At 28.4% G+C, this 27799-nt stretch overlaps 3 protein-coding genes across 3 annotated transcripts in view; 1 reads left to right on the forward strand and 2 right to left on the reverse strand.

Moving 5' to 3' along the window:
- The window catches only part of LOC126734705 (agrin), a 323970-nt gene that overhangs the window by 275347 nt on the left and 20824 nt on the right, over window positions 1-27799 (reverse strand). The gene's annotated exons all lie outside the window — the stretch shown is intronic.
- LOC126734704 (uncharacterized) overlaps window positions 1-27799 on the reverse strand; it is a 228845-nt gene that overhangs the window by 172342 nt on the left and 28704 nt on the right. The window lies entirely within an intron of this gene.
- On the forward strand, window positions 1176-27746 carry LOC126733761 (uncharacterized). Its single transcript, XM_050437154.1, has 16 exons — window positions 1176-1341; window positions 1397-1553; window positions 3415-3552; window positions 3605-3761; window positions 3818-4197; window positions 4703-5041; window positions 5091-5241; window positions 11074-11375; window positions 20404-20432; window positions 20493-20619; window positions 20679-20816; window positions 20882-21038; window positions 25251-25618; window positions 25680-25997; window positions 26756-26906; window positions 27286-27746. Exons 1-16 carry the CDS (start codon window positions 1298-1300, stop codon window positions 27582-27584), a joined length of 3255 nt encoding a protein of 1084 aa, XP_050293111.1. The 5' UTR covers window positions 1176-1297; the 3' UTR covers window positions 27585-27746.

Below are 27799 nucleotides of genomic sequence, written 5' to 3' on the forward strand. Positions count from 1 at the left end.
AAGTTTATATAACAACATTTGATCAAAGTGTCACGTATGTTATTTTTATTATAAAATTATGAGTTTTCTATGAAGTAGTGAAAAGTAGAGAAAATTGGACCGTTTTTTATTGCACAGTAATTACTCTTGTATCGTGCTTCTTGTATGTTTGAAAATTCGCGATTCTCGTCAGTTTGAATAAAATTTAAATTTATTATGTTATAGGATTATTTAAATCTAGTGTTAATTTTACAGGTTTTCTATAAAGTAGAGGGATAGTAACATCGGATAATTTTTTTATTATCTGAACAATAAACGTCTCTTGTTTTGTCAACGGGAATATTAGTAAAAAAGCTTACAATCAGAATTATTAGTGTATGGAGTTAAGATATTTTGCAAGAGGGGGCAATGAGCAAGTGAATTTATGCTACTAACTATAGGTCTTAAAGGAACATTTATTTTATGTATTTTTGGTAAACTATAAAAATGTAATGTTTTACTATTATGTGGAATTTAAATCTATCAACATCAGAAAATTGGTTTTTATGCTTTTTAAGTAAATTATAAATTTGTCTTTCAATTTTTTTCTGTAGGATCTTTAGATAATTTAGAATAATTACCATCATTAACTAATAAATTTAATTTATTTTCATAAATATGTGTTATTATTTAAAAGAACAGTAGCATTACCTTTATCGGCTGGAAATATTTTAATAGTATTATCGGATTTAAGTGTCTTTTAAGCGTTTAATTCTAAAGAGTTTAAATTTTGTTTAATGTTAATTGATTTTTCAATTTCTATCTTTGCCCTAATTTTACATTCATGTTGTTGATCCCTTGGTGTGTTGATGAGGGTTTTTTAAATGAAATTTTAAAATTATTATTTACCTCAAGACCTTATTATAATACAGTTATCTAAGTGTATTCATTCATCGCATTTTCTCGTTTAAAAATTACATTTTGGTTCTTCTAACAATTGTATTATCTCACACATTTAACCACTGAATTTTTTATAAACAACAACAACAAATTAAATAATAACCATATGCGAAATCCACATAGTCGCATGACCTCGGGGAATTTCAATTTCATCAACGTTAATTCAAACTAAACGGGTTCTCGGTACGACCCGATAAGATTGAAAATTCCCCCATTTACAAGAAACACTTTTAACCTTTTAAAGCGAATTAATCGGGTTTATCTGCGGTTTTATGTATTTTTTTAATTGTTGTTGAAAATTAAAACGAGTTCGCGAGCTTTTGTTTGGTTTTCACTTTATGTTTGTGTTTGCACGAAATAGTTTGGTTGTTTAGCGGAGATGTCTCTTAAAATATCGTGTCTATTACCCTTATTTTTTATAGGGTGAGTACCCTTATTTTATTCTAAAGAAGTTTAAATAAATTGTGCTTTTTTTTAGAATAAATTGTTATAAGCAGAATACTCTTGAGCCAATAGTAACTATTAGAGATGGTAAACTTAGAGGGGTAGTAGGCAAGAACTATGATGGAGAGAATATTTATAAATTCCTTGGGGTTCCTTATGCCAAACCCCCTGTGAATGACTTAAGGTTTAAGGTAAGTGAGTGATCATTTTTTGAACAATGGAACGTATTAAAGGCATTTTGGTGTGCTATAAAAATACTAGAAATGTCCTTTTTGGAAGTATAAGAAATTATTATAATTAATTAGAAGATATATGTATATTTGAACTGTTTGGAAAAGCTTAAAATATGGCCTCTGCTGGAAAATTGCAAAAAATAATGCAAAACTTCCTAGAAAGATAAAGGGATAATTGTGCAGCTGAAAAGAAATTGAAAATGCAGGAATTTAGGAAAATTAGTCTGAACTGTTTGGAACAACATACTATTACTACAAAACTGGAATTAAATTACTAAAGAACTGAAAAATACAAAAATAACCTTTAAATTCAAAATAAGTAAGAAAGGATTGATTTTATTTTTTGAAAATGCTAGAAACTGTCCATAATTCAAAAACTACTCAACATACACATTTGAAACTTCATACACAGATTCTCCATTTAAATTGATTGGACACCTATTTCAGCGTTTTTCAAAAAATATTCAAAATTTTGGAAAAAAAAAATTATTCCAGGATGATTTTATTTCATGAAAATTCCAAAAACTGTCCATAACTCAAAAACTAGTAAACTTACACATTTGAAAATTCATACACAGATTCTCCATTTAAATTGATTAGACACCTATTTCAGCGTTTTTCAAAAAATATTGAAAATTTTGAAAAAAAGAATTTATTCCAGGATAATTTTATTTCATGAAAATTCCAAAAACTGTTTATAACTCAAAAACTACTCAACTTACACATTTGAAAATTCATACACAGATTCTCCATTTAAATTGATTGGACACCTATTTCAGCGTTTTTCAAAAAATATTCAAATTTTGAAAAAAAAATCTATTCCAGGATGATTTTATTTCATGAAAATTCCAAAAACTGTCCATAACTCAAAAACTACTCAACTTACACATTTGAAAATTCATACACAGATTCTCCATTTAAATTGATTGGACACCTATTTCAGCGTTTTTTAAAAAATATTCAAAATTTTGAAAAAAAAATATTTTATTCCAGGATGATTTTATTTAAAAAAAAACTGTCCATAACTCAAAAACTACTTAACGTACACATTTGAAAATTCGTGTACAGATTCTCCATTTAAATTGATTGGACACCTATATCAGCGTTTTTCAAAAAATATTCAAAATTTTGAAAAAAAATTATTTTATTCCAGGATGATTTTATTTCAAAAAAATTGTCCATAACTCAAAAACTACTCAACTTACATATTTGAAAATTCATGCACAGATTCTCCATTTAAATTGATTGTACACCAATTTCAGTATTTTTCAATAAATTAATTAAAATTTTGAGTATTTAAATATTTTCAAATGCCTGGAATAAGACTTAAATTTTAAAGTAACCTAAATTATAAAGTAGATGGAATTAAAAAAATAAAAACTTTATCCAATATTGAAAATTTACAAACTTAAAAATCAAATATCTGAGTACCTAAAATAAAATAGAAAATGTCCAAAATATGCGAGAAATCGATCTAAATAATAATTAAGAACTCCTAACCTAACCCTCAAATAAAATTGCACATCTCATTGCAAAGAAGTCATTCCAAATGTTATTAAATGAAGATAACGCCAGGAATTTAAAATAATAAAAGTGAGACATTTAAAATTATATAATGCATTGGAAAAAGACTCTTTTAAGTGAAAACTACCTGCAACATGCAAGTAATTATACTTTAAATGTCTGAGGACATCAAAATAAAAAATTCTTTTTATATTATTAGAAATAATTATTTCAAGCGCGAATAGTATAGACAAGAAGAAACTGTGAACCAAAAAAAAAATTAAAATTTATCCAAAGTTCCTTTTTTTACCCACAGGATCCACAGCATCCAGACCCATGGCAAGGTACCAAAGACGCAACCAAACCCGGAGAAACCTGCTACTCCAGAAGCGATATTTCCCCGGAAATCGTCGGTTCCGAAGACTGCCTTTATCTCAACGTTTATATCAGAAATGTAAGTTAAACAAGCCTCAAATCCACTTATAACCACTGAAGGAACATTTCAGCTTCCGAAGCCGAATTCCCCATTAAAACCCGTGATGGTATGGATGTACGGCGGTGGACTAACTTTAGGCACCAGCAGACCTGGAGTGTACGGTCCAGAGTTTCTCTTAACCAAAGATATCATCCTGGTGTCCTTCAATTATAGGTTAGGGGTCTTAGGTGAACCTTTTATACCAAAGAAGGTTTATAAGAACAATTATATAATGAATTTCCAGGTTTCCTAAGCATCTCCGACCCGAAACTAGGCGTCCCGGGCAACTTGGGCCTAAAAGACCAAAATTTCGCCCTAAAATGGGTTCGAAACAACATCAAATCCTTCGGGGGTAATCCAGATGACGTGACGATATTTGGCAACAGCGCCGGCAGTTCGTCGGTACACGCGCATATTTTATCTCCCGCTTCCCGGGGGTTGTTCCATAAGGCGGTGTTGCAAAGTGGTACCGCCTTGAACTCGTGGTTCTGGGGATCCAAGGATAATGTGGTCGAAATTGCTGAAAAAGCTGGAAGGAACGTTAGTGGTCAACGGGAGGCTTTGGAGGTACTGAAGAAGCTTAAAGTCGAGGAGCTGTTTGCCGCACAGGAGAAAGTTAAGGATGTGAGTGATCCAGGTTTATTCTGATGGGAAATATTAGGGAGAGTTTACTGGAGGATATTTTTTAAAGATATATTAGTTCATATTTAAACTGATGAGGATCGTGAATTTTTAAACAAAAATGGTCTTCAGAAAAGTGCTTTTTTGTTCAGGAAGTATTCTTTGGATTTTACTATAGTTTCTACAAAAGGGTAGAAAACACATTAAAGTATTATTTAAATGACACACTAAAACACTAACTATGGCAGAATCATTTTTTGTGTGTCTCTAAAGGAGTCATTAAATATTTATTATTCAAATTGATGAAGGAAGTGACTTGTTAAACAAAAACGATCCTTACAACAGAATTTAATGCTCGAATATTACTCCAATTTCCACTAATGACTAGAATACACTTTAAACTATAGCCAAACAATCACAATAAAACTTTAACTAAAATAGAAGTATTTTTAAGTGTCACCAAACCAGTGGACAAATTTTCCAAAAAATTTTTTTTTTCGTAATTTAGTCACCATATCCTTCGGATAGAAGACCGTTCTCAGCGGTGCAAGAGTACCCGAACCCCTCGGGATTCCTCACTGAAAGTCCCGTGGAAATAATCAAAAAATCCAGTTACAATCACGTGCCGATAATGATGGGTTACACGATGAACGAGGGGATGCTCCTGGACTTTGACGTGGATTTCGCCAAAAAAAACGGCATCGAATATCCGCCTTTTGTGTTTCAGCGATTGGTACCGATCGACCTCAATGTCTCTATAGACACGCCGGATAATTTGAGGATCCTCAACGTCCTCAAGCGACTTTACGAGGATAAGGTGGACAGTAAGGGGCTGGAGCGTTATGATGTAAGTAATTTTTTTTTTATGTTTGTTATGTTTGTAATGACTTTTTTAGCCGATGACTGATAGTTACATGCTGGTGGGGATAGTGGAGACCATCAGGCAACATTTAGAGAATTTGCGTCGGCCGATTTACGTTTATAGGATGTCCCTAGCAGGAGAGTTGAACTTTTTGAAGCGGTTGTTAAATAGGACTCAGGAGCCAGGTAATGTACATGGAACACCCTGTATATATTTTGGTAGTTATTAAGTAGTTATTTTTGAAGTAAATTGGGTATAACATAGTGGGTTAGAAAGGGCGGGAAGGCTTTTCTTCTCAAATGTAAATGCCAATTTTTTAGTCAATAGTAATAGATTTCTATGAGTTCACTTATCATCATAAGACTCTCGCAACACATCATATATAAGTATCGTTAAATATGTATTTAATCAACATTTTTTTTTTTGTAAATTTTTGGTATATTTATCAACCATATATGGTCAAGGTATGTTTATTAAACTATAGAATATACGTATATCATATACGATTTTGTTTGGAAAAAGGAAAACATTTCGGCATTTAGGAAAATTGACACGACATTTACATATCTAGTTTTTAAACTCTAGTAATCGAGTTTAAATTTTTGAATAAATTAATGTTTTTCGTCCATATTACCCAATCAAATAATGCTGTTTTTATACTAAATATTTGTATATAAAATCAATATATCAAATTTAAATAAACTGTGTTATTAAATTAAATATTAAATATATATTTTCTGCAAAAATATTGTTTTTCATTAACACAACCCTTACCCCCGCCACCCACCCCAAACATTTGCCCAGTAAGGAATTCTTTTGAAAAATCACCATTTTTCGTCTATAATATCCAATCTAATAGCACTTTTTTATATTAAATATTTATTAATATACATGTATATAATTATATCAAATTTACATAAACAAACTGTGTTATTAGATTAGGTATTAATGGCGAAACAAACGGTTATTCATTTGTATTATTTTGGAAAATACTGATTTTTGAAAACAATTTCTTACTGGTAAGTTGTGTGGGGTGGGTGGGGGGCTAAGGGTAGGCTTAATAAAAACAAATTTTTTGCAAAAAATAATTGCCTTAAAAAGAGCCTTTTTAAATAAATTATAGGTGATAAAAAATCTATAGTTTTTGTGTCTATACTTTTCTCACATAACCTTAGAGTTTTCGAGTAAAACGTGATAAATGCCTATTTTATTCTCCAATTTTTATCGCAATAAGTGGAAATTCATTTTTTTTTAATAAGTCATTTGGTTTTGAAAAAAGCTTTTTTTTCACTTTTTTTTGGTTCTAGACAACTTTTCATTATAGAAACTTAAGAATACAAATTTGCTCAAAACTAAACAAGAATTTAAAAAATACAATTTATATTAAAAAAAAGCTCAGACGGTACACATTAGTAACTTTACAGTTTGGAATATTCTCAAAAGAAACCTTTTATACCAGTATCATATTCAGCGGGTGCAGGCACTTTTGCCAGGCGATTTTCCGAAAAGAACGGCTTTGTGTCGTTGGATGCAAGAACGCATAAGGCAAAATGCACCGTTTATAAGAAAAATACTTTTCACCGATGAGGCTAATTTCTCCCAGGGACGCAATTATGAACTTCCACAATAACTACATATGGCATTATGAGAACCCACATGCTGTGGCAGAAAACCGTCATCAGCACCAGTTTTCACTTAATGTATGGGTCGGCATTATTGAAAACTTTCTCATCGGTCCACTTTTTTTACCAGCAAGGTTGACTGGACAAGTGTATCAAGAATTTCTTGAAAATGAATTACCAGCAATGCTAGAAGATGTCCCCATTCAGCTGAGACAGCAAATGTCTTTTTTACATGACGGTGCTCCAGCCCATTTTAGTTTAGTGGCTCGGCAGTATTTGGATATTACGTATCCAAATCATTGGATAGGTCGGGGAAGTATTCACCCTTGGCCCCCACAGTCTCTCGACTTAAATCCGCAGGATTTTTTTTTGTGGGGCCACCTTAAATCACTGGTTTATAGAAATCCAATTGATAATGTGGAGGAATTGCGTAATCGCATTATAACGTCTTGTGACATAATTCGGCAGACACCAGGAATTTTTGAACCAATTCGCCAAATCAATGCGACGTGGATTAGATGCTTGTATTGATGTTGGAGGAGCACACTTTGAACAACTTTTGAAAAAATAATAATAAAATAAAATGAAATATTTTTTTATCACTTAAAAACTTGTATTTTAAATTAAAGATTGTAGAAGCAAAAGTTTTAAATCCTCAATTATAATTTTATTAAATTGGGCTGGCTTTTGTACTAAATTAATTAATAAAAATTTTATTATTTATTATTAAAATTGCAATTAACTAAAAAAAACGAACAATTACTAGAATAAAGAAAGTGTAATCAAATCTGAGCAACATGTCCATGGTTTTGGGTTTTTTGTGCGAAAACCGTGCATCTAACGGACAAAGTCCAAGGGATCAAAAATCTTGCAAATAAAATGGAGAATTTAAAAATATTTTTAATGCAAAAAAAACAGTGGTGTACCATTTTTCTTTATAAAAGTATTCAGCGGAAACCCTTGTTTAAATTTTTGTTTGATTAATTGTAAACACTTCATGTTTTTTAGATTCATATTTTTTTTTAAATAATCTTCAAACGTTATTATATTTAATAAAGCTGAATACCTTTTGCTTTTTTTACTATATTTAAATTTGTTTCACTATTAGTATATAATCTAAACGTATACATCTTAGATTTTAAACCAATAAATTCAGTCATTATTTTTCCATTATTTTCATCTTTCCTAATACTTTTTTATTTACTAAGGGTATATCATAAACATTATTTGGGGAATAATCAGAAGTATCAAATTTTTGAGTATCTTTTTTTATATGTGTACAAATATTATCAACATAAAAATGGCAAATAAGAGAGTCAGTGTCAGTATAAAGTAATTTTGCGGTATGATTAAATTTTGGTTTAATATAATTAAAATGAAAATCATATAAAATAATTTTAGAAATCTCTAAAATACAAAAACCAATATAAATGGGTTTGTTAAATTTAATATTTACACGATTCATTTCAATAATTACTAAATCGTCATCAAAAATTGTCAGACTATAAAAGTTAGCTTTTGAAATTAAATTTCTTGCTCCACATTTACCCTCCCAGGAAGTTACCAGCTTAATATCTTTATATTTTCTTACATTTTCCATTGTTTTTTCAAATACTGCATTATTCATTAATTTAAAAAAGTTTTTTCAAAGTCATTTTTGCTTTTTTTCCTTAAATCTGTGTAAGTATTATGTACGCTTTTAACTAAGGTATTTGTCTAAATTCTAATATTTTATGGACTTTTGTAACTTGAAGGCCTAACTGAATAATTTGTTTTAAATTCCTATAATGTATAACATAATTTTTTTATCAAAAAAAGTTAAGTAAATAATTTTGGTTTTTTTTTAAAAATCATGAAAAATTGCCTAAGGGTAAAGTGAATACATAATTAGGTTTATCTAGGCCAGTCTTGCCTAAAGCCATATGGTAAGCGACGCATAACACTCTGACTTATTAAGAGTGACCTTGAATAATGTGAATCAAATCCAATGGTCGATGGTATGTCAATAACGTGACGTAATAAACGCATTTTAAAGGTCAGCCCAGGACGTGGGTGACGAAATACAAGGTCGGGCCCAGTTCGTGCCATTTTATACTACTCGCACACACGCCACTGGAGCATATAAAAATGTTAAAAGTATGTTGGTAAATGGCTCTGGGTACACAGACCCTACATACCAATCTTTGGACAGATATCTACAGGGGTATTTAAGTTATCGAAAAAAAATCATTTTTTTGTTAAAACTTTACCACCCTGTAGTTCAAAATCTAAAAGGTTTAGGACCTATGTTTATAGGAACTTTTTTGCGAGCACGTTCCTGAATTTTGTCGCAATATATAAAAAACACCCTGTAGTAAAAATATTTTTTATATGCTACTGAATAAACATTAAATAATTATTCAATTTAACATTCTAATAGAATTCTCAAATAGAAGCATGTTTATAAAAGTATTTAATGCTCTGTAAAAAATGCTTTAATTTTATTCCAGTTTCCACTAATGGATAGAGTATGCAACAAATTATAATTAAAATAAATATATACAGACACTAAAAATAGTAAATATCTATATAAATAATATAAAGTATCTTATATGTGTCACTAAGAAAAACATTAAATTAATATTAAATTTAATATTCATATAGATGAAGATCGAGAATTTTCAAATAAAAATAAACGTATATTATATACGTATATTCACTCCTATAATTTTAATAAAAAGAAATTTTCTTTTAGGCAATAATTTTCTGGAAAAACCCCATTTTTTTAATTACTCAACCCTTACCCCCCCACCCACCCCACATAACTTACCAGTAAGAAATTGTTTGCAAAAATTATTGTTTTCAAAAATAATACGCATTAATAAGAGCTAAATTCCTCGTTAATACTTAATCTAATAATACAGTTTGTTTATTTAAATTTTATATAATTATATATGGGTATGCTAATAAATATTTAATACAAAAACAATGCTATGTAGATTATATATTATGGACGAAAAACAGTGATTTTTCAAAAGAATTTTTTGCTGAAAAAATGTTTGGGGTGGGTGGGGGGGTAAGGGTTGTTTTGGCGAAAAACAATGTTTGTGCAGAAAATATGTATTCAATATTTAGTCTAGTAAAATGGTTTATTTAAATTTAAGATAACTTGATATATAAATATTTAGTATAAAAATAGTGTCATTAAATATGAACGAAAAACAGTGAGTTTTTAGAAAAATTTTATCAAATATTTAAGGTGTAGTAATTGAGTTTAAAAATTATATTCTAAATCTCGTGTCAATTTTTTAAAATGCAAATAAATTTTTCTCCTTTTTGTATCCGTTCTAGTATACGATATACGTATATTCTACAGTTTAATAAATATGCGTTAACCATTTATTTTGTCCAAAAAACACATATCAAGAATATATTAAGAATATCTCAGGCAAATCCTGTCCTAGAAAAGGCCTTTTACATTCCTAGAACATCCTACCTATAATATATTCCCAGGATCATTAAAAATTCTTTAGTGAATTGGAAATAGTCCAAAGACTGACTTTAATAAAGTTGAAAGTTACTGTAAGGGTCTGGAAACGCTAAAAAAAACTTTAAACTTAGACAGGAAATAAAATAGATAATTTTAATAAAAATACGCAAATTTATTCCAGGCACTAATAGTCATTTTATTCCAAGCATTTAAAGTTGTAGTCCAGACTATATTTAAATTTTCCAGGCTTTACAACAATGTTCACTTCTATTCCAGCCAGTTTAAAGGCAATATTAGTTTTATTCCAGGCTTCTGAAGCTTTTGCCTGGAATAAAATTGAAATTTACCTTAAACGTCTGGAAAATTGAAAACATGGGTGAAAATCAAAGTATTACAGCATATACACCGGAATAAAATTAAAAGTTGCTTTAAAATTGTGCAATACGGCTTTAATGGAAAATAATTCAATAAGAAAAAATGGCTTTAAATGCATGAAAAAAGTCGGAAAATTGCTTCTAAAGTCTATATAGATAGCATTTCTTTAAGTACATAAAATATAAAAGAGATCGCCTTAAACTTCCATTAACTGGTATATAACTGAGAATGATTTTCCAAAGTGAAATATTGAAATTGAAAAATTATCTATGACTAATTATAACAACATTGTCAGTATAATTACGTGAGAAAAAAGGTGTAGTATGGTGAAGCAATGACAGTTTCTATAGTTTTTTTATTAATTTATTATTTTATAATTTTTTGTTAAGCCTTTAGGGAAAAAAATAAAAAATTCAGAGACTTAATTTTTTCAATTTTTCAAAATCTCAAAAAATGCAGTAGAACCTCAAAAAAAAAGGTACAAATCCAACCTATTTTTCCTTAATAAACAAAAAACCCTCAATTTCCCTGCAAAAACTCAAATTTTCCAGGTGTATGCCACGGAGACGAACTAGGCTACCTCTTCGACAGCGAAGTAAGAGTCCAAATCCAACCTGGAAGTATCGAAGACAAATCGATCAGAAACTTCGTGAACCTCTGGACCAACTTCGCGATCCACGGAAATCCTGTGGAAAATATGCCGGGAGTAACCTGGAAACCGGTGGAAAATAGTGGGAACATTAAAGTCCTGGATATTGGTGAGGAACTGAAGTTTCTGGAGATGCCCGAGAAGGATCGGATGGATGTTTGGCAACGAGAGATCCTCAATCGGTGGCCTTTAGTAAGGTTTTATTAAGCGAGGAGCTAATTTGGTTGGAGTAGTAAATAAATGAGGGTTTTTGAGAGTAAAATGTTTTTTATTTTGTGTGTAAATGTAGTATGAAAGTTTTGGGGCCTCTGGAGTCCATTGATAGTTATTGAGTATTTAGTTTGAGCTATCTTTGGGAGTACTATAAGAGTTTCCTTGGGTTAAAACTGTAAATTTAAATCAATTCTTGATTTTTATTGGTTTTCCTGTTTATACTTTATTTTTAGTGAATAACCACTAAAAAAATATTATTTTAGCCTTATCAGCTTTTTTTAAATAAACATTTTCTTTAATTATAATATTTTTTTGATATTTTTAATATTTATTTATTATTGCGTAAAATATTTATTTTTTCTTATTTCGATTCTTTTTCAAATCGATGAATCATCAAATAAAAACCGTCTTTTCAAAACAGCTCAGTTAAAATTGGTCTCATTTACTCCAGTTTCCACTAGTGGAAAATCACATATTAAAATATAATTAAAATATTATAATAAGACACTAACAATAATAGAAGTTTTTATATGTCGCTAAAAAATATATTAATGTGTTAATAAATTTAACATTCAAATTGATGATGGTCGTGAATTTTCAAATAAAAACTATCTCAACAAAACTGTTTGCTGTTCAGTTGAAATTGGTCCGATTTTATTCTAGTTTCCACTAGTGGGTAGACAATACGTTAAAGTATACTTGAAATAATACACTAGACACCCATATATAGTAAAAGGGTTTTTTATATGCTACTGAAAGGACGATAAATATTTAATTTACCATTCAAATCAAAAAGGGTTGAGAAGTTTTAAACAAAAACCATGTTCACAAAAGCATTTACTGCTCCGTGAAAATTGGTCTGATTTTATTCCATTTTCCACTAGTGGCTAAAGAACACTTCGAAGTATATTTAAAAAAATTAATTAGGACACTTACAATAGTAGAAGTATTTTATATGTCTTACTAAAAAAGACAGTAAAGTAGTTTTTAATTTATTATTTAAATCGATGAGGATCGCGAATTTTCAAATAAAAATCATCTATACAAGAGTATTTACTGCTCCGTTAAAATTGGTCCGATTTTACTCTAGGTTCCACTAGTGGTAAGAGCACACATCAAAGTATAATTAAAAAAATATACTTAGACAATTACAATAGTATAAATATTTTATATGTCACTAAAAACGACATTAATAAATTTCAAATTTTTGCGAACTCCAAAGAAAAATCACCTCCACAAAAGTGTTTACTGCTTAGTTAAAATTGGTCCGATTTTACTCTAGTCTCCACTAATAAGCAGAGCATACTTCAAAGTATAATTAGAATAATAGACTAAGACCCTAACTATAGTAGACGTATTTTTTATGAGCTACTAAATATACATTAAATATATATTTAATAACGTATTTTTTTTTCTGCTACGTTAGACAACCTTTAAAAAAATCATAACGGTATCCTTTGTCCGTTGGACAATTTATGAGTTATTACCCCGTATCCCTGACCCATAAACCGACGTAAATCATGCGAATATCCTCATAAATCACGGTCTAGAACCTGAACGTATCGGGTTAGCATATCATAAAGTTAAAATGTATTACAAATTGCTACTATTTTCTCACTCTTTTCAACTTGTTAGTCAATAAAACCTTGTCTCCTTTCATTTTTTTGCATATCGATTTAGTGTGCCGCGAGTTCAACGACTTTCATGCATATAGGTCAGTCCTATTTAATTTTATATTGTTGTCTGTAAAAATGTTCGTTGCCTAGGTCAAATGGTGGTAAACAAGCTAAATTAAGGAATTTCCAGATGTAAACACGCGCATTTTTAATTAATCGAAGAAAGATTAATTAGGATATTTTAAAATTGAAATTAATCTACGTGGAATAACGTCATAAAAATGTTGATTGATGCCTTTCGTATCCCTTCCAAAAAAACCGGGATTTTACTCCCTAATGATCCTAAATGGCCCAATTTAGAAACAAATCCCTTCTCCCTCATATTACTCCCACGTGGTTTTTTTATGAATAATTTTTATTCGGTTAGGGGTCTTTTTTTTATTAATTCCTTTGTTCCCTTTTGCCTCGACACTAATACAGTTCAATTCCATTTTAATGCAATTGCGTACAAAAATTTTAAATGTAATGGTGAATAAATTTTTTTTTAATAGCAGGCCGATTTATGGCTTATGGAGGAGGGTGGTTTTTTTTATTAAAAATTTTATTGAATGTCTCTCTTTTTTTTAGGTTATATCAAAATTGTTAATTTAAAAATCAATAAATGGGTTTCAAGTGAAAGAGTGTGAGGCATTTTGGGTTAAGAATTTGGTTCTCTAGCAATTTTTGCTATATAGGGCAATTAGCGCGAAAATAGTGATTCCTTCAAGCAATTGAATTCAAAGCCATAATCTTTGTTTATTTTAGATTAAATAAAGTGGATATTCCTTGGATATTTTATTCTATTGAAGCTATTTTTAGGGTTAAAAGAATGTGGACCAATTTTTCTTATTCTAGATTCTAAGGCCATATTTTCCTGAACTACTGATTTTTTTATTGTAAATTTGAAGCCTTTGGTTTAATTATTAATTTTATTCCAGGCACTTATATTGATTCTTAATTTTAATTCAGAATCTAACAGCTGTTTGTTTTTAGAAACTATAGTAATTTTATTATGAATTTCGTGCTTTTAGAATCATTTTTAAGTTTATTTCAGAAACTTTTTAAGATAAATTAATGATAATCCTATATTCTGGACCTTTGTGTGGACATATTATGTTTTCCATAAAACAAAGAAAAATATAAATTGTTTCTAGATGTTACAACGATAATTTATTACACAAAACTTAAAAACAGTGAAGAAGGTATTAAAAAAAAACCCACATGTTGGGCGCCAATTTTCCTCACATGCCAAAACATGGAATTTTCAATTTTCTTCAATTATGGAAAATACGAAAAACTGTATAATTCAAGTCTTTTAAAAACATTTAAAAAAATTACAAATACCTGGACAGGGAAAAACTTTGGATAATTAAGAAATCACGCCAAGGCTTGGAAAATGTGAATAATGTTTTTACATACCTAAAAATTTTAAATAAGCAAATATGCATAGACCTGGAAATTGAATTTTAACGCCTGGAAGTTCTAAAAAATTACTCTATGTGCCTGGAATAAAATAAAAAATTAATAGAGAGGCTTGGAAAAAATCTGGAAAATAAGTACCAATCCTGGAAAGACCAAAAAAATTATCCAAAATGCCTCAAAAATACGAAAACTATATAATGATATTTAATGCGTTAAAAAATTAAATTCAAAAATTTTAAATATTTAGAACATATTAATTATTACTTTAAAGCTTTTCAAATCCTCAAATTACGTTTACTGGATTAAAATTAAATATTACGTCCAATAATGACTCTCAATGCCTGAAAAATACTGTATATTTTTCAGTTTCAAAACTGTATATTTAAGTCTTTCTATTACATGGAAAAATTACAAATGCCTAGACATGGAAACTAACTTTGGAAATTACTCCAAAACTTGGAAATGTGAATAATTTATTTAAATACCTAGAATTTTTAATAGAAAATTTCATAGATCTGGATATTGAATTTTAATGCCTGGAAGTCTTAAAAAATTACTCTGTCTGCCTGGGATAAAATTTAAAATAAATGCAGATGCCTGGAAAGAATCTAGAAAATAACAACCAATCCCAGTAACACCAAAAAAATTATCCTAAAGGCTTGGAAAACATGTTGATAAAATTTTGTTTTTAAATTTAAGCAAAATAATTTAAATATTTTCCAAATTTTGAATCGTTTTCTTATTCACTTGTCTTAGTTTTTGGACCCTTTTATTGTTGTTTAATTTTTTCTTTTAATCTTTCACAGGAACCTGGAATAATTTTTTTATTCCAGGTTTTTAAAGCCATATCTTCTTGAATTTTAAAGATATTTTATATAAATTTGAGTCCTTTGAATTAATTTTTAATTTTATTACAGGCACTTGAATTCTTTGGACTCCAAGAAGATATTTAAAGAGAAAACCCAGATGTTGGGCGCCAATATTCCTCACTGTCCAAGCATGGAATTTCCAGTTTTCTCCTATTTGGAAACTATACAAATTTTCATTATAGCAATACCAGGAAGAAAATAAGCCAAAGTGATATAAGCCATACTTTATTATTTGTATTATTTTAGCTAATTTGGGGCAACATTCGGACAGGTCCAAATTTTTAAAATTGTCTCTGTCCGATGTTTTTTATTAAAAACTCTTTTAAACCTAAGAGTATAGTATATAGGGACTATAAATACATAACAAAAAAAGGGCTGGCTAAAAATATTATATACTGCTTATACTGTTCAGTTTTTCTAGATTTCCCAACAATTTTTAAAATTGGACATGTCCGATTTTTTCCCTAAGGTCTTCAATTATTTTTTTTATCTATTACAAGAGTGAGGACTAATTTTCTTATTACAGGTTTTTAAAGTTAAATAATCGTGAATTTTATATATTTTTTTAAATATAAATTTAAGCCATTTGCATTAATTTTTAATTTTATTCCAGGCACTTAGATTCATTCTCCATTTTATTTTAGACTCTTGCCACTATTTGTTTTTTTTAGAAACTGCAGTGATTTTATTATGAATTTCGTGCCTTTAGAAGCATTTTTAAGTTTATTCCAGAAACTTTTTAAGATAAATTAATGATGATCCTATATTCTGGACTTCTGTGTGGACCTATGTTTTCCATAAAACAAGGAAAAAGATAGATTGTTTCTAGATGATACAACGATAATTTATTACACAAAACTTAAAAACAATGAAGATGGTATTTAAAAAAACCCACATGTTGGGCGCCAATTTTCCTCACTGTCCAAACAAGGAATTTCCAATTTTCTCCTATTTGGAAACTATACAAATTTTAATTATAGCAATACTTGGAAAAAAATTAGCCAAAGTGCACACAAAAACACGAAACCTATTGAATTATTTTAAATGCCTTGAAAAACTAAAAAAATTGTAAATATTTAAAACATATTAATCGTTACTTTAAATCCTTAAATTATGTTAAAATTACTGCATTAAAATTAAATATTACGTCAAAGAACTGAAAACTGGATTTCGATGCCTGGAAGATATAAATAATGACTCTTAATGCCTGGAAAATACGAAAAAACTGTATAGTTCAAGTCTTTGGAAAACATTAAAAAAAATTACAAATGCCTGGACAGGGAAAAACTTTGGATAAGTAAGAAATCACGTTAAGGCTTGGAAAATATAAATAATGTTTTTACATACCTAAAAATTTTAAATAAACAAATATGCATAAGCCTGGAAATTGATTTTTAATGCCTGGAAGTCCTAAAAAATTACTTTATGCGCCTGGAATAAAATTTAAAATAAAAGCAGATGCCTGGAAAGAATCTGGAAAATAAGTACCAGTCCCGGAAAACCAAAAAAATTAGCCAAAATGCCTCAAAAATACGAAAACTCTAAAATGATTTTAAATGGGTTGAAAAATTAAAGAATTAATTTCAAAAATTGTAAATATTTAAAACTTAATAATCATTACTTCAAAGCCTTTCCAATCTTTAAATTACGGTAAAATGACTGAATTAAAATTAAATATTAATTCGAAGATCTGAAATCTGACTTTTAATGCCTGGAAAATATAAAAAACTGTATAAGTCATTGGAAAACATAAAAAAAAAATACAAATGCTTGGACATGAAAAAACTTTGGAGAATTATGAAATTACGCCAAAGCTTAGAAAATGTGAATAATGTTTTTACATAGCTAAAAATTTTAAATAAACAAATATGCATAGGCCTGGAAATTGATTTTTAATGCCTGGAAAATATAAAAAAACTGTATAATTCAAGTCATTGGAAAACATACACATTTAATTAATAGCAATTCTTTAGTCGTTTTGTGAAATACAATTTTAAATTAATTAATATGAAATTTAATTATTGGCTAAATTCATATTTAAAGAACAAAACTGAAGTGAATTACTATTTTATTTTTATTAGTGCATATCCAATTCTCGGTTTTCTTAATTCTTGTTGGTGATGATTTTTTTAGCATGTTTATTTACGATTGGATATTGGATTCGTGTTAGTTTGCATGAAAAAATAAAACAAATTATGTGAATTTATTCGCTAAATTCACATTTAAATAAAATTAATAAAGGGGTTACCATATAAATAAATTTATTCGTTAAATTTCCACCTTTTACGACAGTAAAACATTTCGATTTAAACACTTTAATATATTTTCTCAAAAGTGTCTTATGTGAATTAATTTGCTAAATTTATATCTACTAAAAAAAATAACAAATGCCTGGACATGGATAAACTTTAGAGAATTAAGAAATCACACCAAAGCTTGGAAAATGTGAATAATTTATTTAAATACCGAGAAATTTTAAATAAAATAATCATAGATCTGGAAATTGAATTTTAATGCCTGGAAGTCTTAAAACTTTGGGATAAAATGAATAAAAACAGATGTCTGGACAGAATCTGGAAAATAACTACCAATCCCGGAAAGACCAAAAATGCTTGGAAAATAAGTTTAGGTATTGAAATTTTCTTTTTAAATTAAAAAAAAAATATGAAATGTATTTGAAGTCATTTTCTTATTCACTTCTTTTAGTTTTTTAATTCTTTTAATTTTGCTTAAATTTTTTATATAATCTATTACAGAAATGTAGACAAATTTCTTATTCTAGGTTTTTAAAGCCATATCTTCCTGAATTTTAATTAAGATATTTTATATAAATTTGAGGTCTTTGAATTAATTGTTAATTTTCTTCTAGGCACTTGGATTTGGACCTTTGTGTGGACTTATATTTAGTGTAGTGTGGACGATAATTTATTACACAAAACTTAAAAACAATAAAGGAAGTATTTAAAAAAAAAACACACACATGTTGGGCGCCAATTTTCTTCGCATGCCAAACTTAAAACTGTTAATTTTTAAAACGGAGTTAAAACATGAAACTTTTAATTTTCAAAAATGTATTCAAATTTGAATACATGTTCTCAATACCTAGGAATTAGGTGTTATAAAATTACTGGAAAAATGCCTGGAATAGAAGGAAAAATAGATTTAAATGCTTGGAAAGAATTTGGAAATTAAATACCAATACTAGAAAGTTCAAAAAAATTATCCAAAAAGAGTCCCTGTAAAATAGGCAAGCTATTAAAGGATTTTAAATTATTTTTTTTTGAAATTTAAATAAAACCTTTTAAATTTCTGCCGGAGTCTGAAATTTAGAGCGTGTTTCGGTTACTTTTTTGATCTTTTAAAATTTAATATAAAAATATTTTAAATGCCTGGAAGACGTGAAAAACGACTTCGAAATCCTGAAATAAAAGGAAGCCTTATTCCAAATAGTTGGAATAATAAAAAATTACTTGATAATCTTAAAAATATAAAAAAATTCAAATTAAAGAAAACAAAACTACTAATACTTAAAACTTAAAATTTAAAAAATGTATATTTGAAATGCACGGAACACGTGAAAAAAAGTCCAAGGTCCTGGAATAAAACGATAATTTATTTGAAATGTTTGAAATAATAAAAGAATGCCTGAAAAATCTGGACAATGTTAAAATTTATTTTAAAAATTTTGACTTCAAAAACTGAAAAGAAAAAGCATTTGGAACTGATTCTAAAAATGTCTTAAATAAAACAAAACTGTATTTAAAATGCTTGGAATAATTAAAAAATCGCTTGCTTAACCTGTGAAGCTTATAAAAAAAGTCTAAAATATATGGAAATCTCTCAAATTAAAAAAAAAAATAAAAACGCTAATAATTTTAAAAATCTAAAATTAAAAAAAAAAATAATTTAAACGCCTGGAAGACGTGAAAAACGACTCTGAAATCTTGAAATAAAAAAGAAGCCATATTCCAAATACTTAGAATAATTAAAAATTGTTCAATAAATTTAAAAATATAAAAATTTCTTAAAAAAAAATTTTATTAAAAAAATAACAAAACTACAAAAATTTAAAAGCATAAAAACCTAAAATGAAAAAAAAAATATTTCAAATACATGTAAGATGTGAAAAAAAAGTTCAAGGTCCTGGCATAAATCGATTTTTCATTTGAAATGCTCGAAATAATATAAAAATGCCTGAAAAATCCGGGAAATGTTAAAATTTATTTCAAAAATGTTTAAAATTCCGACTTAAAAAACCAAAAAGAAAAAGTCTCGAATAAAACAAAACTGTATTCAAAATGCCTGGAATAATTAAAAAATTACTTGTTAAACCTATAAAACCTATTAAAAAAAAATAAAATAATTAAAATTTTTCAAATAAAAAAAAAAGTAAAAATGTCAATAATTTACTTTAAAAATCTGTTCGGAAATTTAGAGCGTGTTTCGGTTACTTTTTTAATCTTTTAAATTAATTTTTTTAATATACTCAAGGAATTTGTAAAAAGGCTGAAATAGGTGTCAAATAATTTTAATTGAGCAATTTATGTACAAAATTTTAATAGTGTAACTTTGATGGTTTTTGAGTTATAACCATGTTCATGAAAACCGTAAAAAAAATGCTGTTATACATAAATATATATTCTACCAATTTTTTTGTAAACTTTTCAAAAAAACGCTAATACAGGTGTCAAATTATTTAGGTGGAGCCATTTGTGTACAAATTTTAAAGCATGTAACTTTTCATCACTTTTTTCCCAAAAAAAATACATTGTCCTTCAAATTTCTATAAATTATAAATTTTTCTCTAATATTAACCCACAAAATAAATACAACCAAAACGCGCTTATTTAATCCCACATCAATTTATTATTTAACATTTTCCATAATATTATTCCGCCCCGATGACCTCGATATCTTATCAGTCCCCTCCGGTTTAATTAAATTTGTTTTGGGCCACAAACAAACACGAGATAAAAATAAAACTTTTTTTTTTTTTTATTATTACAGTTGTATATAAATATTGATATAAATTCCGAGATCAACATAACAGTTAATTTAAGTGAAACAGTATAGAGTGAACTTACACCTGTGGCAGTAAAAATGTAGTGCGACTTATTAATGCGTACATATATATTTTTTTTAAATATATGTAATTTTTTTAGGGCTCAAGTTGGCACCAAAAGCGGCCTCCTTAAAGGGATTATAGGAAAAAACCTGGATGGACAAGAGTTTTTCAAATTTTTGGGAGTACCTTACGCTGAACCCCCTGTAGGACCCTTAAGGTTCCAGGTAAGACTTACTGGACCGGAAATAAAAAGTCAAGGTTATCACAAATTTTAATGCAACAGCCTCCGGTTCCTATAAAACCCTGGAAAGGCATAAGGGAGGCAACCGATCCAGGGAACCAATCCATAGCCATGGACGATTCTACGTATGAAATCACCGGATCAGAGGACTGTCTTTATTTAAATATTTACACCAAGGAAGTACGCACGTAAAGTATTTATCTATGTGCATAATTTTAATTAATATATTTTTTTTAAAATTTAAGCTTCCAAGTAAATCCTCTAAACCCAAGCCAGTGCTATTCTACATCCATGGGGGTGGTTTCATTTGGGGTTGCGGCAAATCGACTGTATACGGTCCAGAACATTTAATGATCAAAGACATCGTGTTGGTGGTTATCAATTATAGGTTAGGGGCCTTAGGTAAGCTGTTAAAAATCCCCTTTTATCACTTAATGAAACACGTTTTTTTGCAAAAAATAATTGCCTGAGCAAAAAATGATTTTTAGGAAAATTATAGATGATAAAAAATCTTTTTCGAGTAAAACGTGAATAAAATAGTTTTTTTAGTTATTTTTTTATCGCAAGTAGGTGGAAATTCAGTTTTTATAAGTTAAGTCATTAAGAAAGAAAAATAATTTGAAATACTTGGAAGACATGGAAAATGACTTCAAAGTCCTGGAATAAAAAGAGATTTTATTCCAAGTGCCTGAAAAATTATACAAATATTTGAAAAAGCTAAAAGATGTTAAAAATTTAAAACAAAAAGTTCTCCTAAAACAATAAAATTAACAGAAAAGTTATTTGAAATACTTAAAAGACGTGGAAAATAACCCTAAAGTGTGGAAATAATTCTTCACATGCCTGGAATAAAATAAGAATGTTTTCAAAATCCGGAAAATATTAATATTTATTTCAAAAATTTTAAAAATTCCGACTTTAAAAACTGAAAAGAAAAAGCATCTGAAAAAAAAAACTGATTCTAAAAGTCTTGAATAAAACAAAATTGTATTTAAAATGCCTGGAATAATTAAAAAATTACTTGCTTAACCTATGAAGCTTATCAAAGAAAGTCTAAAAAAATAAAGATTTCCCAAATTAAAACAAAAATAAATACGCTAATAATTTACTTTATAAACCTAAGATTAAATAGAAAAATTCTTTCAAACGCCTGGAAGACGTGAAAAATAACTTGAAAATCCTGGAATAAAAGGAAGACTTATTTCAAACACTTGAAATAATTAAAAATTATTGGATAGACTTAAAAATATAAAAAGATTCTTGAAAAAATTTAAATTAAAGAAAAAAAAAATTCAAAAAATTACAACCTAAAATTAAAAAAAAATATATTTTAAATACTCGGACTATACTAAGACGTAAAAAAAAAGTCGAAAGTTCTAAAATAAGATAATTTTCTATTTGAAGTGCTTGATATAATACAAGAATGCCTAAAAAATCCGAAAAATTTTATTATATGGAATACTTGGAAGACATGGAAAATGAATCCAAAATTCTGGAATAAAAAGAAATTTTATTTCAAGTGTTTGGAATATTAAAAAAATGCCGGAAAAATTTTAAAATTAAAAGAAAAATTATTATCGGTAATGCTTGGAAGACATAAAAAATGACATCAAAGTCCTGGAATAAAACGATATTTTATTCCAAATGCCTGAAAAATTATGAAAATATTTGAAAAAGCTGAAAGATGTTAAAAATTTCAAAAGTTCTGGAATTAAAAATTAAAAACAAAAAATTAACGGAAAAATAATTTGAAATACTTAAAAGACGTAGAAAATAACCCTAAAGTCCCGGAATAAGAGGAGATTTAATTTCAAATGCCTGGAATAATATACGAATGCCCATAAAATCCGGAAAATGTTAAAATTTATTTCAAAATTTTTAAAAATTTCGACTTAACAAAAACTAAAAAGAAAAAGCATCTGAAAAATAAAAAAACTTATGCTAAAAGTCTTGAATAAAACAAAACTGTATTTAAATTGCTCCGAATAATTAAAAAATTGTTTGTTAAACCTGTAAAATTTATCAAAAAAAGTCTAAAATAATGAACATTTCTTAAATTAAAAAAATAATAAAAAGGCCTTCTAAAAATCTAAAATTAAAAAAAAAAAATCTTTCAAACGCCTGGAAGACGTTAAAAACGATTCCGAAATTTTGGAATAAAAGGAAGCCTAATTCCAATAACTTGGAATAATAAAAAATTATTCGATAAACCTAAAAAATTAAAATATTGTTTCACAAATTTCAAACTAGCAAGACAAAAAATGAAAACCATAAAAACCTAAAATTAAAAAGAAAAATATTTCAAATACTCGAAAGACGTGGAAAAAAAGTACAAAGTCCTGGCATAAAACGATATTTCATTTAAAATGCTTGGAATTATATAAAAATGCCTGAAAAATCTAAAAAATCTGTAAATTTTTTTTAAAAATTAAAAAAATTCAGACTTAAAGATTCTTAAAGTCAAATTGAATAAAACAAAACTGTATTTAAAATGCCTGGAATAATTAAAGAAATTACTTGTTAAGCCTGTGAATGTTATCAAAAAAAGTCTGAAAATATGAAAATATCTTATATTAAAAAAAGTATAAAAACGCCAATAGTTTACTTTGAAAATCTAAAGTTAAATAAAAAATTATTTTAAACGCCTGAAAGACGTTAAAAACGACTCCAAAATCCTGGAATAAAAGAAAGCTTCATTCCAAATATTTGGAATAATAAAACATTTGTGATAAGTATAAAAATATAAACATATTCTTAAAAAAAATTACAAAACTACAAAATCCTAAAACCATAAAAACCTAAAATTAAAAAAATATGTTTCAAATACTAGGAATACGTGAAAAAAAAGTCCAAAGTCCTGGCATAAAAGATATTTTATTTCAAGTGTCTGGAATATTAAAAAAATGCCGGAAAAAATTTAAAAATTAAAGAAAATATTGATTATTAGAAATGCTTGGAAGACATAATAAATGACATCAAAGTCCTAAAATAAAACGACATTTTATTCCAAATGCCTAAAAAATTATTATAAAAATATTTGGAAAAGCTGAAAGTTGCTAAAAATTTCAAAATTTCTGAAATTAAAAACAATGAAATTAACGGAAAAATAATTTGAAATAGTTAAAAGACTTAGAAAATAACCCTAAAGTCCAGGAATAAAACGACATTAAATTCCAAATGCCTGGAATAATATAAAAGTGCTCGTAAAATCTGGAAAATGTTAAAATTTATTTAAAAACTTTTAAAAATTCCGGCTTTAAAAACTGAAAAGAAAAAGCATTTGGAAAATAGAAAAACCGATTCTAAAAGGCTTGAATAAAACAAAACTATTCAAAATGCCTGGAATAATTGAAAAATTATCTGCTAAAACCTGTGAAGCTTATCAAAAAAAATCTAAAAGTATGGAAATTTCTCGAATTAAAAAAAAAGAACACAAACGCCTTTTAAAAATATAAAATTAAATAAAAAAATATTTTAAATGCCTGGAAAACGTTAAAAACGACTTCGAAATCCTGGAATAAAAGGAAGCCTTATTCCAAATATTTGAAATAATAAAAATTATATTGGATAAGCTTAAAAATATAAAAGTATTCTTGGAAAAATTTAAAAAAAAAAACAAAACTACAAAAAAAAAAATAAATGAAAAAAAAATATTCAAATGTGCGGAAGACTTAAAAAAAAAGTCTGGAACAAAATAATTTTTTATTTGAAATGCTTGAAATAATATAAGAGTGCCTGAAAAATCTGGAAAATTTAAAAATTTATTTCAAAAATTTGAAAAATTTACACTTCATAAATTGAAAAGAATAACTTATTTTAAAACATTAAAATTAAAGAAAAAATCTAAAAATATGGAAATTTCTCGAATAAAAAAAAAAATAAAAATGCCAATAATTTATTTTAAAAATCTAAAATGAAATAAAATTTTTTTTTAACGCCTGAAAGACGTAAAAAACAACTCCGAAATTTTGAAATAAAAGGAAGTCATATTTCAAATACTTGGAATAATAAAAAATTCTTTGATAAACTTGAAAAATTAAAATAATTTTTCACAAATTTCAAACTAGCAAAACTACAAAAAATTAAAACCATAAAAGCCTAAAATTTAGTTTAAAATCCTGGCATAATATAATATTTTATTTGAAATGCTTGAAATAATGAAATAATATAAGAATGCCCGAAATGTCTGGAAAATGTTAAAATTCATTTAAAACATTTGAAAAATTCATACTTTAAAATATTAAAAGAATAACTTGTTTTAAAACACTAAATTGAAAAAAAAAATGATTTTCCATGTTAAGGGTCAAATTTGAAACACCCTGTTTAAGTTTTGCTAATTTTAAATTGTGACAACTTGTTTGTTTAAATACCGTATTTTATCATGGTATTTTACGTTTGGACTCCTTTAGGCAGAAGGTTTTCAGTTAAATTTTGACCAGTAAGTTTGATAAATTTAGTGCAGTTATTAAGTAAGTTATATACTCGCCTATTTATTAAACAAAAGCGCTTTACTATCAATTAAAGGAAAAAACGTTATCCAAATCTCTTCTCGTATTTTATTAGATCTACGTGTAAAACACAGTCACCCCTACAACTAAATCACTATCGTTCCAGGTTTCCTTAGTAGCGACGGCATCTACGGCAACATGGGACTAAAAGACACCCTGGAGGCACTCAGATGGGTCAACGACAACATTGCCGCATTCAATGGGGATCCCAACAATATTACATTGGTTGGTAATAGTGCCGGGGCCGTTACTGTACAGTCCCACATCCTGTCTAAGGCATCCAGAGGGTTGTTCCATAAGGCTGTACTACAGAGCGGCTCGATATTGAACCCTTGGGCCATGGGGCTGAAGAACGTTGCCAGGGAAATGGTGAAACATATGGGAAAAAATGTGGAAACTGAACGGGAAGCTGTTGAAATTTTAATGAAGCTTTCTGGGGTGGAGATATTTCGTTTACAAGAGAAATTGGTGGATGTACGCCTAATAAAATGTCTTTAAGCTTAAACTCGTTTGTAATAACAATTTTTTTTTGCAGAGTTTCTATGCTTACTTGCCACGCCCTTTTGCTGTTGTAATAGAAGAGCCCAATGACTCAGCTTTTATCACGGAACATCCGAGGAAAACGATGGCCCAAGGGGATTATGCTCGTGTGCCAATGATGATGGGTTATACCGATAAGGAAGGGTGGTTTATGGATCTTACCCCCAAGTATAACTGTTTTATGCCGCCCTATGATATTGAGAATGTTATACCGGTGGACCTGGAGGCACCTAAAGGCAGTGAGAAGAGTCAAAAAATTAGTAAGGAGCTACTGAAGTTGTACGGGGGAACCGGTGAGGAGGCCAGATATGATGTGAGTCATGTTTTTTATTTTGTTAATTAATTGAGGACCTTGCAGCAAAAGAGGAGCAGCTTCATTTTTATTGTTTCGTCAGGAACTAAAAAAGAAATTGTTTTAAAAAATATAGGAGAAGAAAAAAACGTTTTTGGTGCTATAGAATAAAGGGTATTTAATTTTTTTTAATTAGTATTTAAAAAAAAACCGGATCTGCCTCGCTTTTGCACCAAAATCCCAAAAAATTTAAGAAATTTTTTGTTTTTTTTTTTTAAATGCAAAAACTGGATCGTTGTGATCTGACTCACTTGAACTTTCTGAATCGGTTGGGTCATACAACTACATTATCATCACTAAAAGACTCTAAATCACTCATTTTTGCCCTAAAAACTAACCAACGATAGTAAATATTGTCTTTTTTACAATAGAAATTCTAAAATTTAATTCCTAATGATTGGTGCAAAAAGGAGGCAACTCCGGAGCTGCACCTTTCTTGCACTAAACGAAAATGGGAGCAGCTCCCAAAACCTTTTCTAATAATAGTTGGATTTGCACCAATCGGTGCAAATCCAAAGGGTGTTGCACCAAAGGGTGCGGTCTTTTTTTTCTTATATTAAAGCATGTATAACATAAAAATTGGCAAAAAATTGGGCTGCCTCCCTTTTGCTGCAAGGTCCTCAATTTATGTGCAAAATTTAAAGAGTGTAGCTCTATTTAGGGTTAAGACACTTCTCCCAAGCAGTTATTTAAAAAAATAAGTTTATCTCCTTTTTTAGCAACTCTCGGATAGCGTCTTCCTGGCTGGAATAACCGAAAATCTACGATATTTCTTAAAATTTGCCAAGGACCCTATTTACTTCTACAGGATATCGGTTTCGACCCAATTGAACGCCCTTAAAGCTATCCTGAATAGGTGGCACCTGCCAGGTAAGAACTTTTTAATTAGCTAATTAAAATGTGAAAAAATCCAGGTTATTTAATTATTAAATAAATAGGGACAGAAAATTAGTTTTGTGGAAATATTCCTGTTTACAGAAGGTCAAAAAACGCTCATAAATCAAATACTACTCACTCAACTTACACATTTAAAAATCTCTGTGTGTATTCTCTCTAACAAATTTCATTGGATACGTATTTCAGGTTTCTTTATTATCATCAATTTGGTGTTGTAAAGCATTAATTTGAAATTATGATAGTGCATGGACACAAGTATTTTGTTTACCATTTTTGTATTAATTTTCCTCTAATTTAAACCTTCATCTTTAACTCTTAATTGCATTTTTAATAAAATATCGCTAATTCTTAGGTGCGTGTCATGCGGACGAAAAAGGCTACCTATTCAAAACCGCTGCGACTCCTCCAATTCATCCTGGATCCGACGAAGACAAATATTTGCGATTGTTCGTCGAACTATGGACAAACTTCGTGACTTACGGCGATCCCACTCCAGAAACTCGATTCGGGTTTAAATGGACCCCGGTCCAGAATGAGGACGAGTTAAAACTTCTGGATATCGGGCAGGAAATTGTCATGAAAAGAAGCCCGGAGACTGAGAGGATCGAGGGATGGAAACGGATCTATAGGGAGTATTTGCCGAGGGAGTGATGTTGTTTGTGCGAAAAAAAAGTTTTTTAAGTGATTGTGTTTTGGACGGGTGTGTTTTAATTAGGAAGTTTTATGGATTTTATGTTACTATTTAAATGTGGTGAAAATTATGTTTGTTCTTAAATAGTTTATTTGAATATAATTATTTGTTGGATTGAAAAAGGCTTATTTATGTAGGTCAGAAATATTGCTTGGTCAAAAATCCTGGGCATTAA

The sequence above is a fragment of the Anthonomus grandis genome, chromosome 3, assembly GCF_022605725.1.
Source record: "Anthonomus grandis grandis chromosome 3, icAntGran1.3, whole genome shotgun sequence".
Taxonomy (NCBI): Eukaryota; Metazoa; Arthropoda; class Insecta; order Coleoptera; family Curculionidae; genus Anthonomus; species Anthonomus grandis.

What these genes read in the sequence shown, in the direction of transcription:
- LOC126733761 (XM_050437154.1), top strand. Translation starts at nt 1,298, where the DNA reads ATGTCTCTTAAAATATCGTGTCTATTACCCTTATTTTTTATAGG. An exon ending in TCAACGTTTATATCAGAAAT is followed by an intron (nt 3,553 to 3,604) that starts GTAAGTTAAACA and finishes GGAACATTTCAG; the next exon opens with CTTCCGAAGCCGAATTCCCC. An exon ending in GGCCTTTAGTAAGGTTTTAT is followed by an intron (nt 11,376 to 20,403) that starts TAAGCGAGGAGC and finishes GAAACAGTATAG; the next exon opens with AGTGAACTTACACCTGTGGC.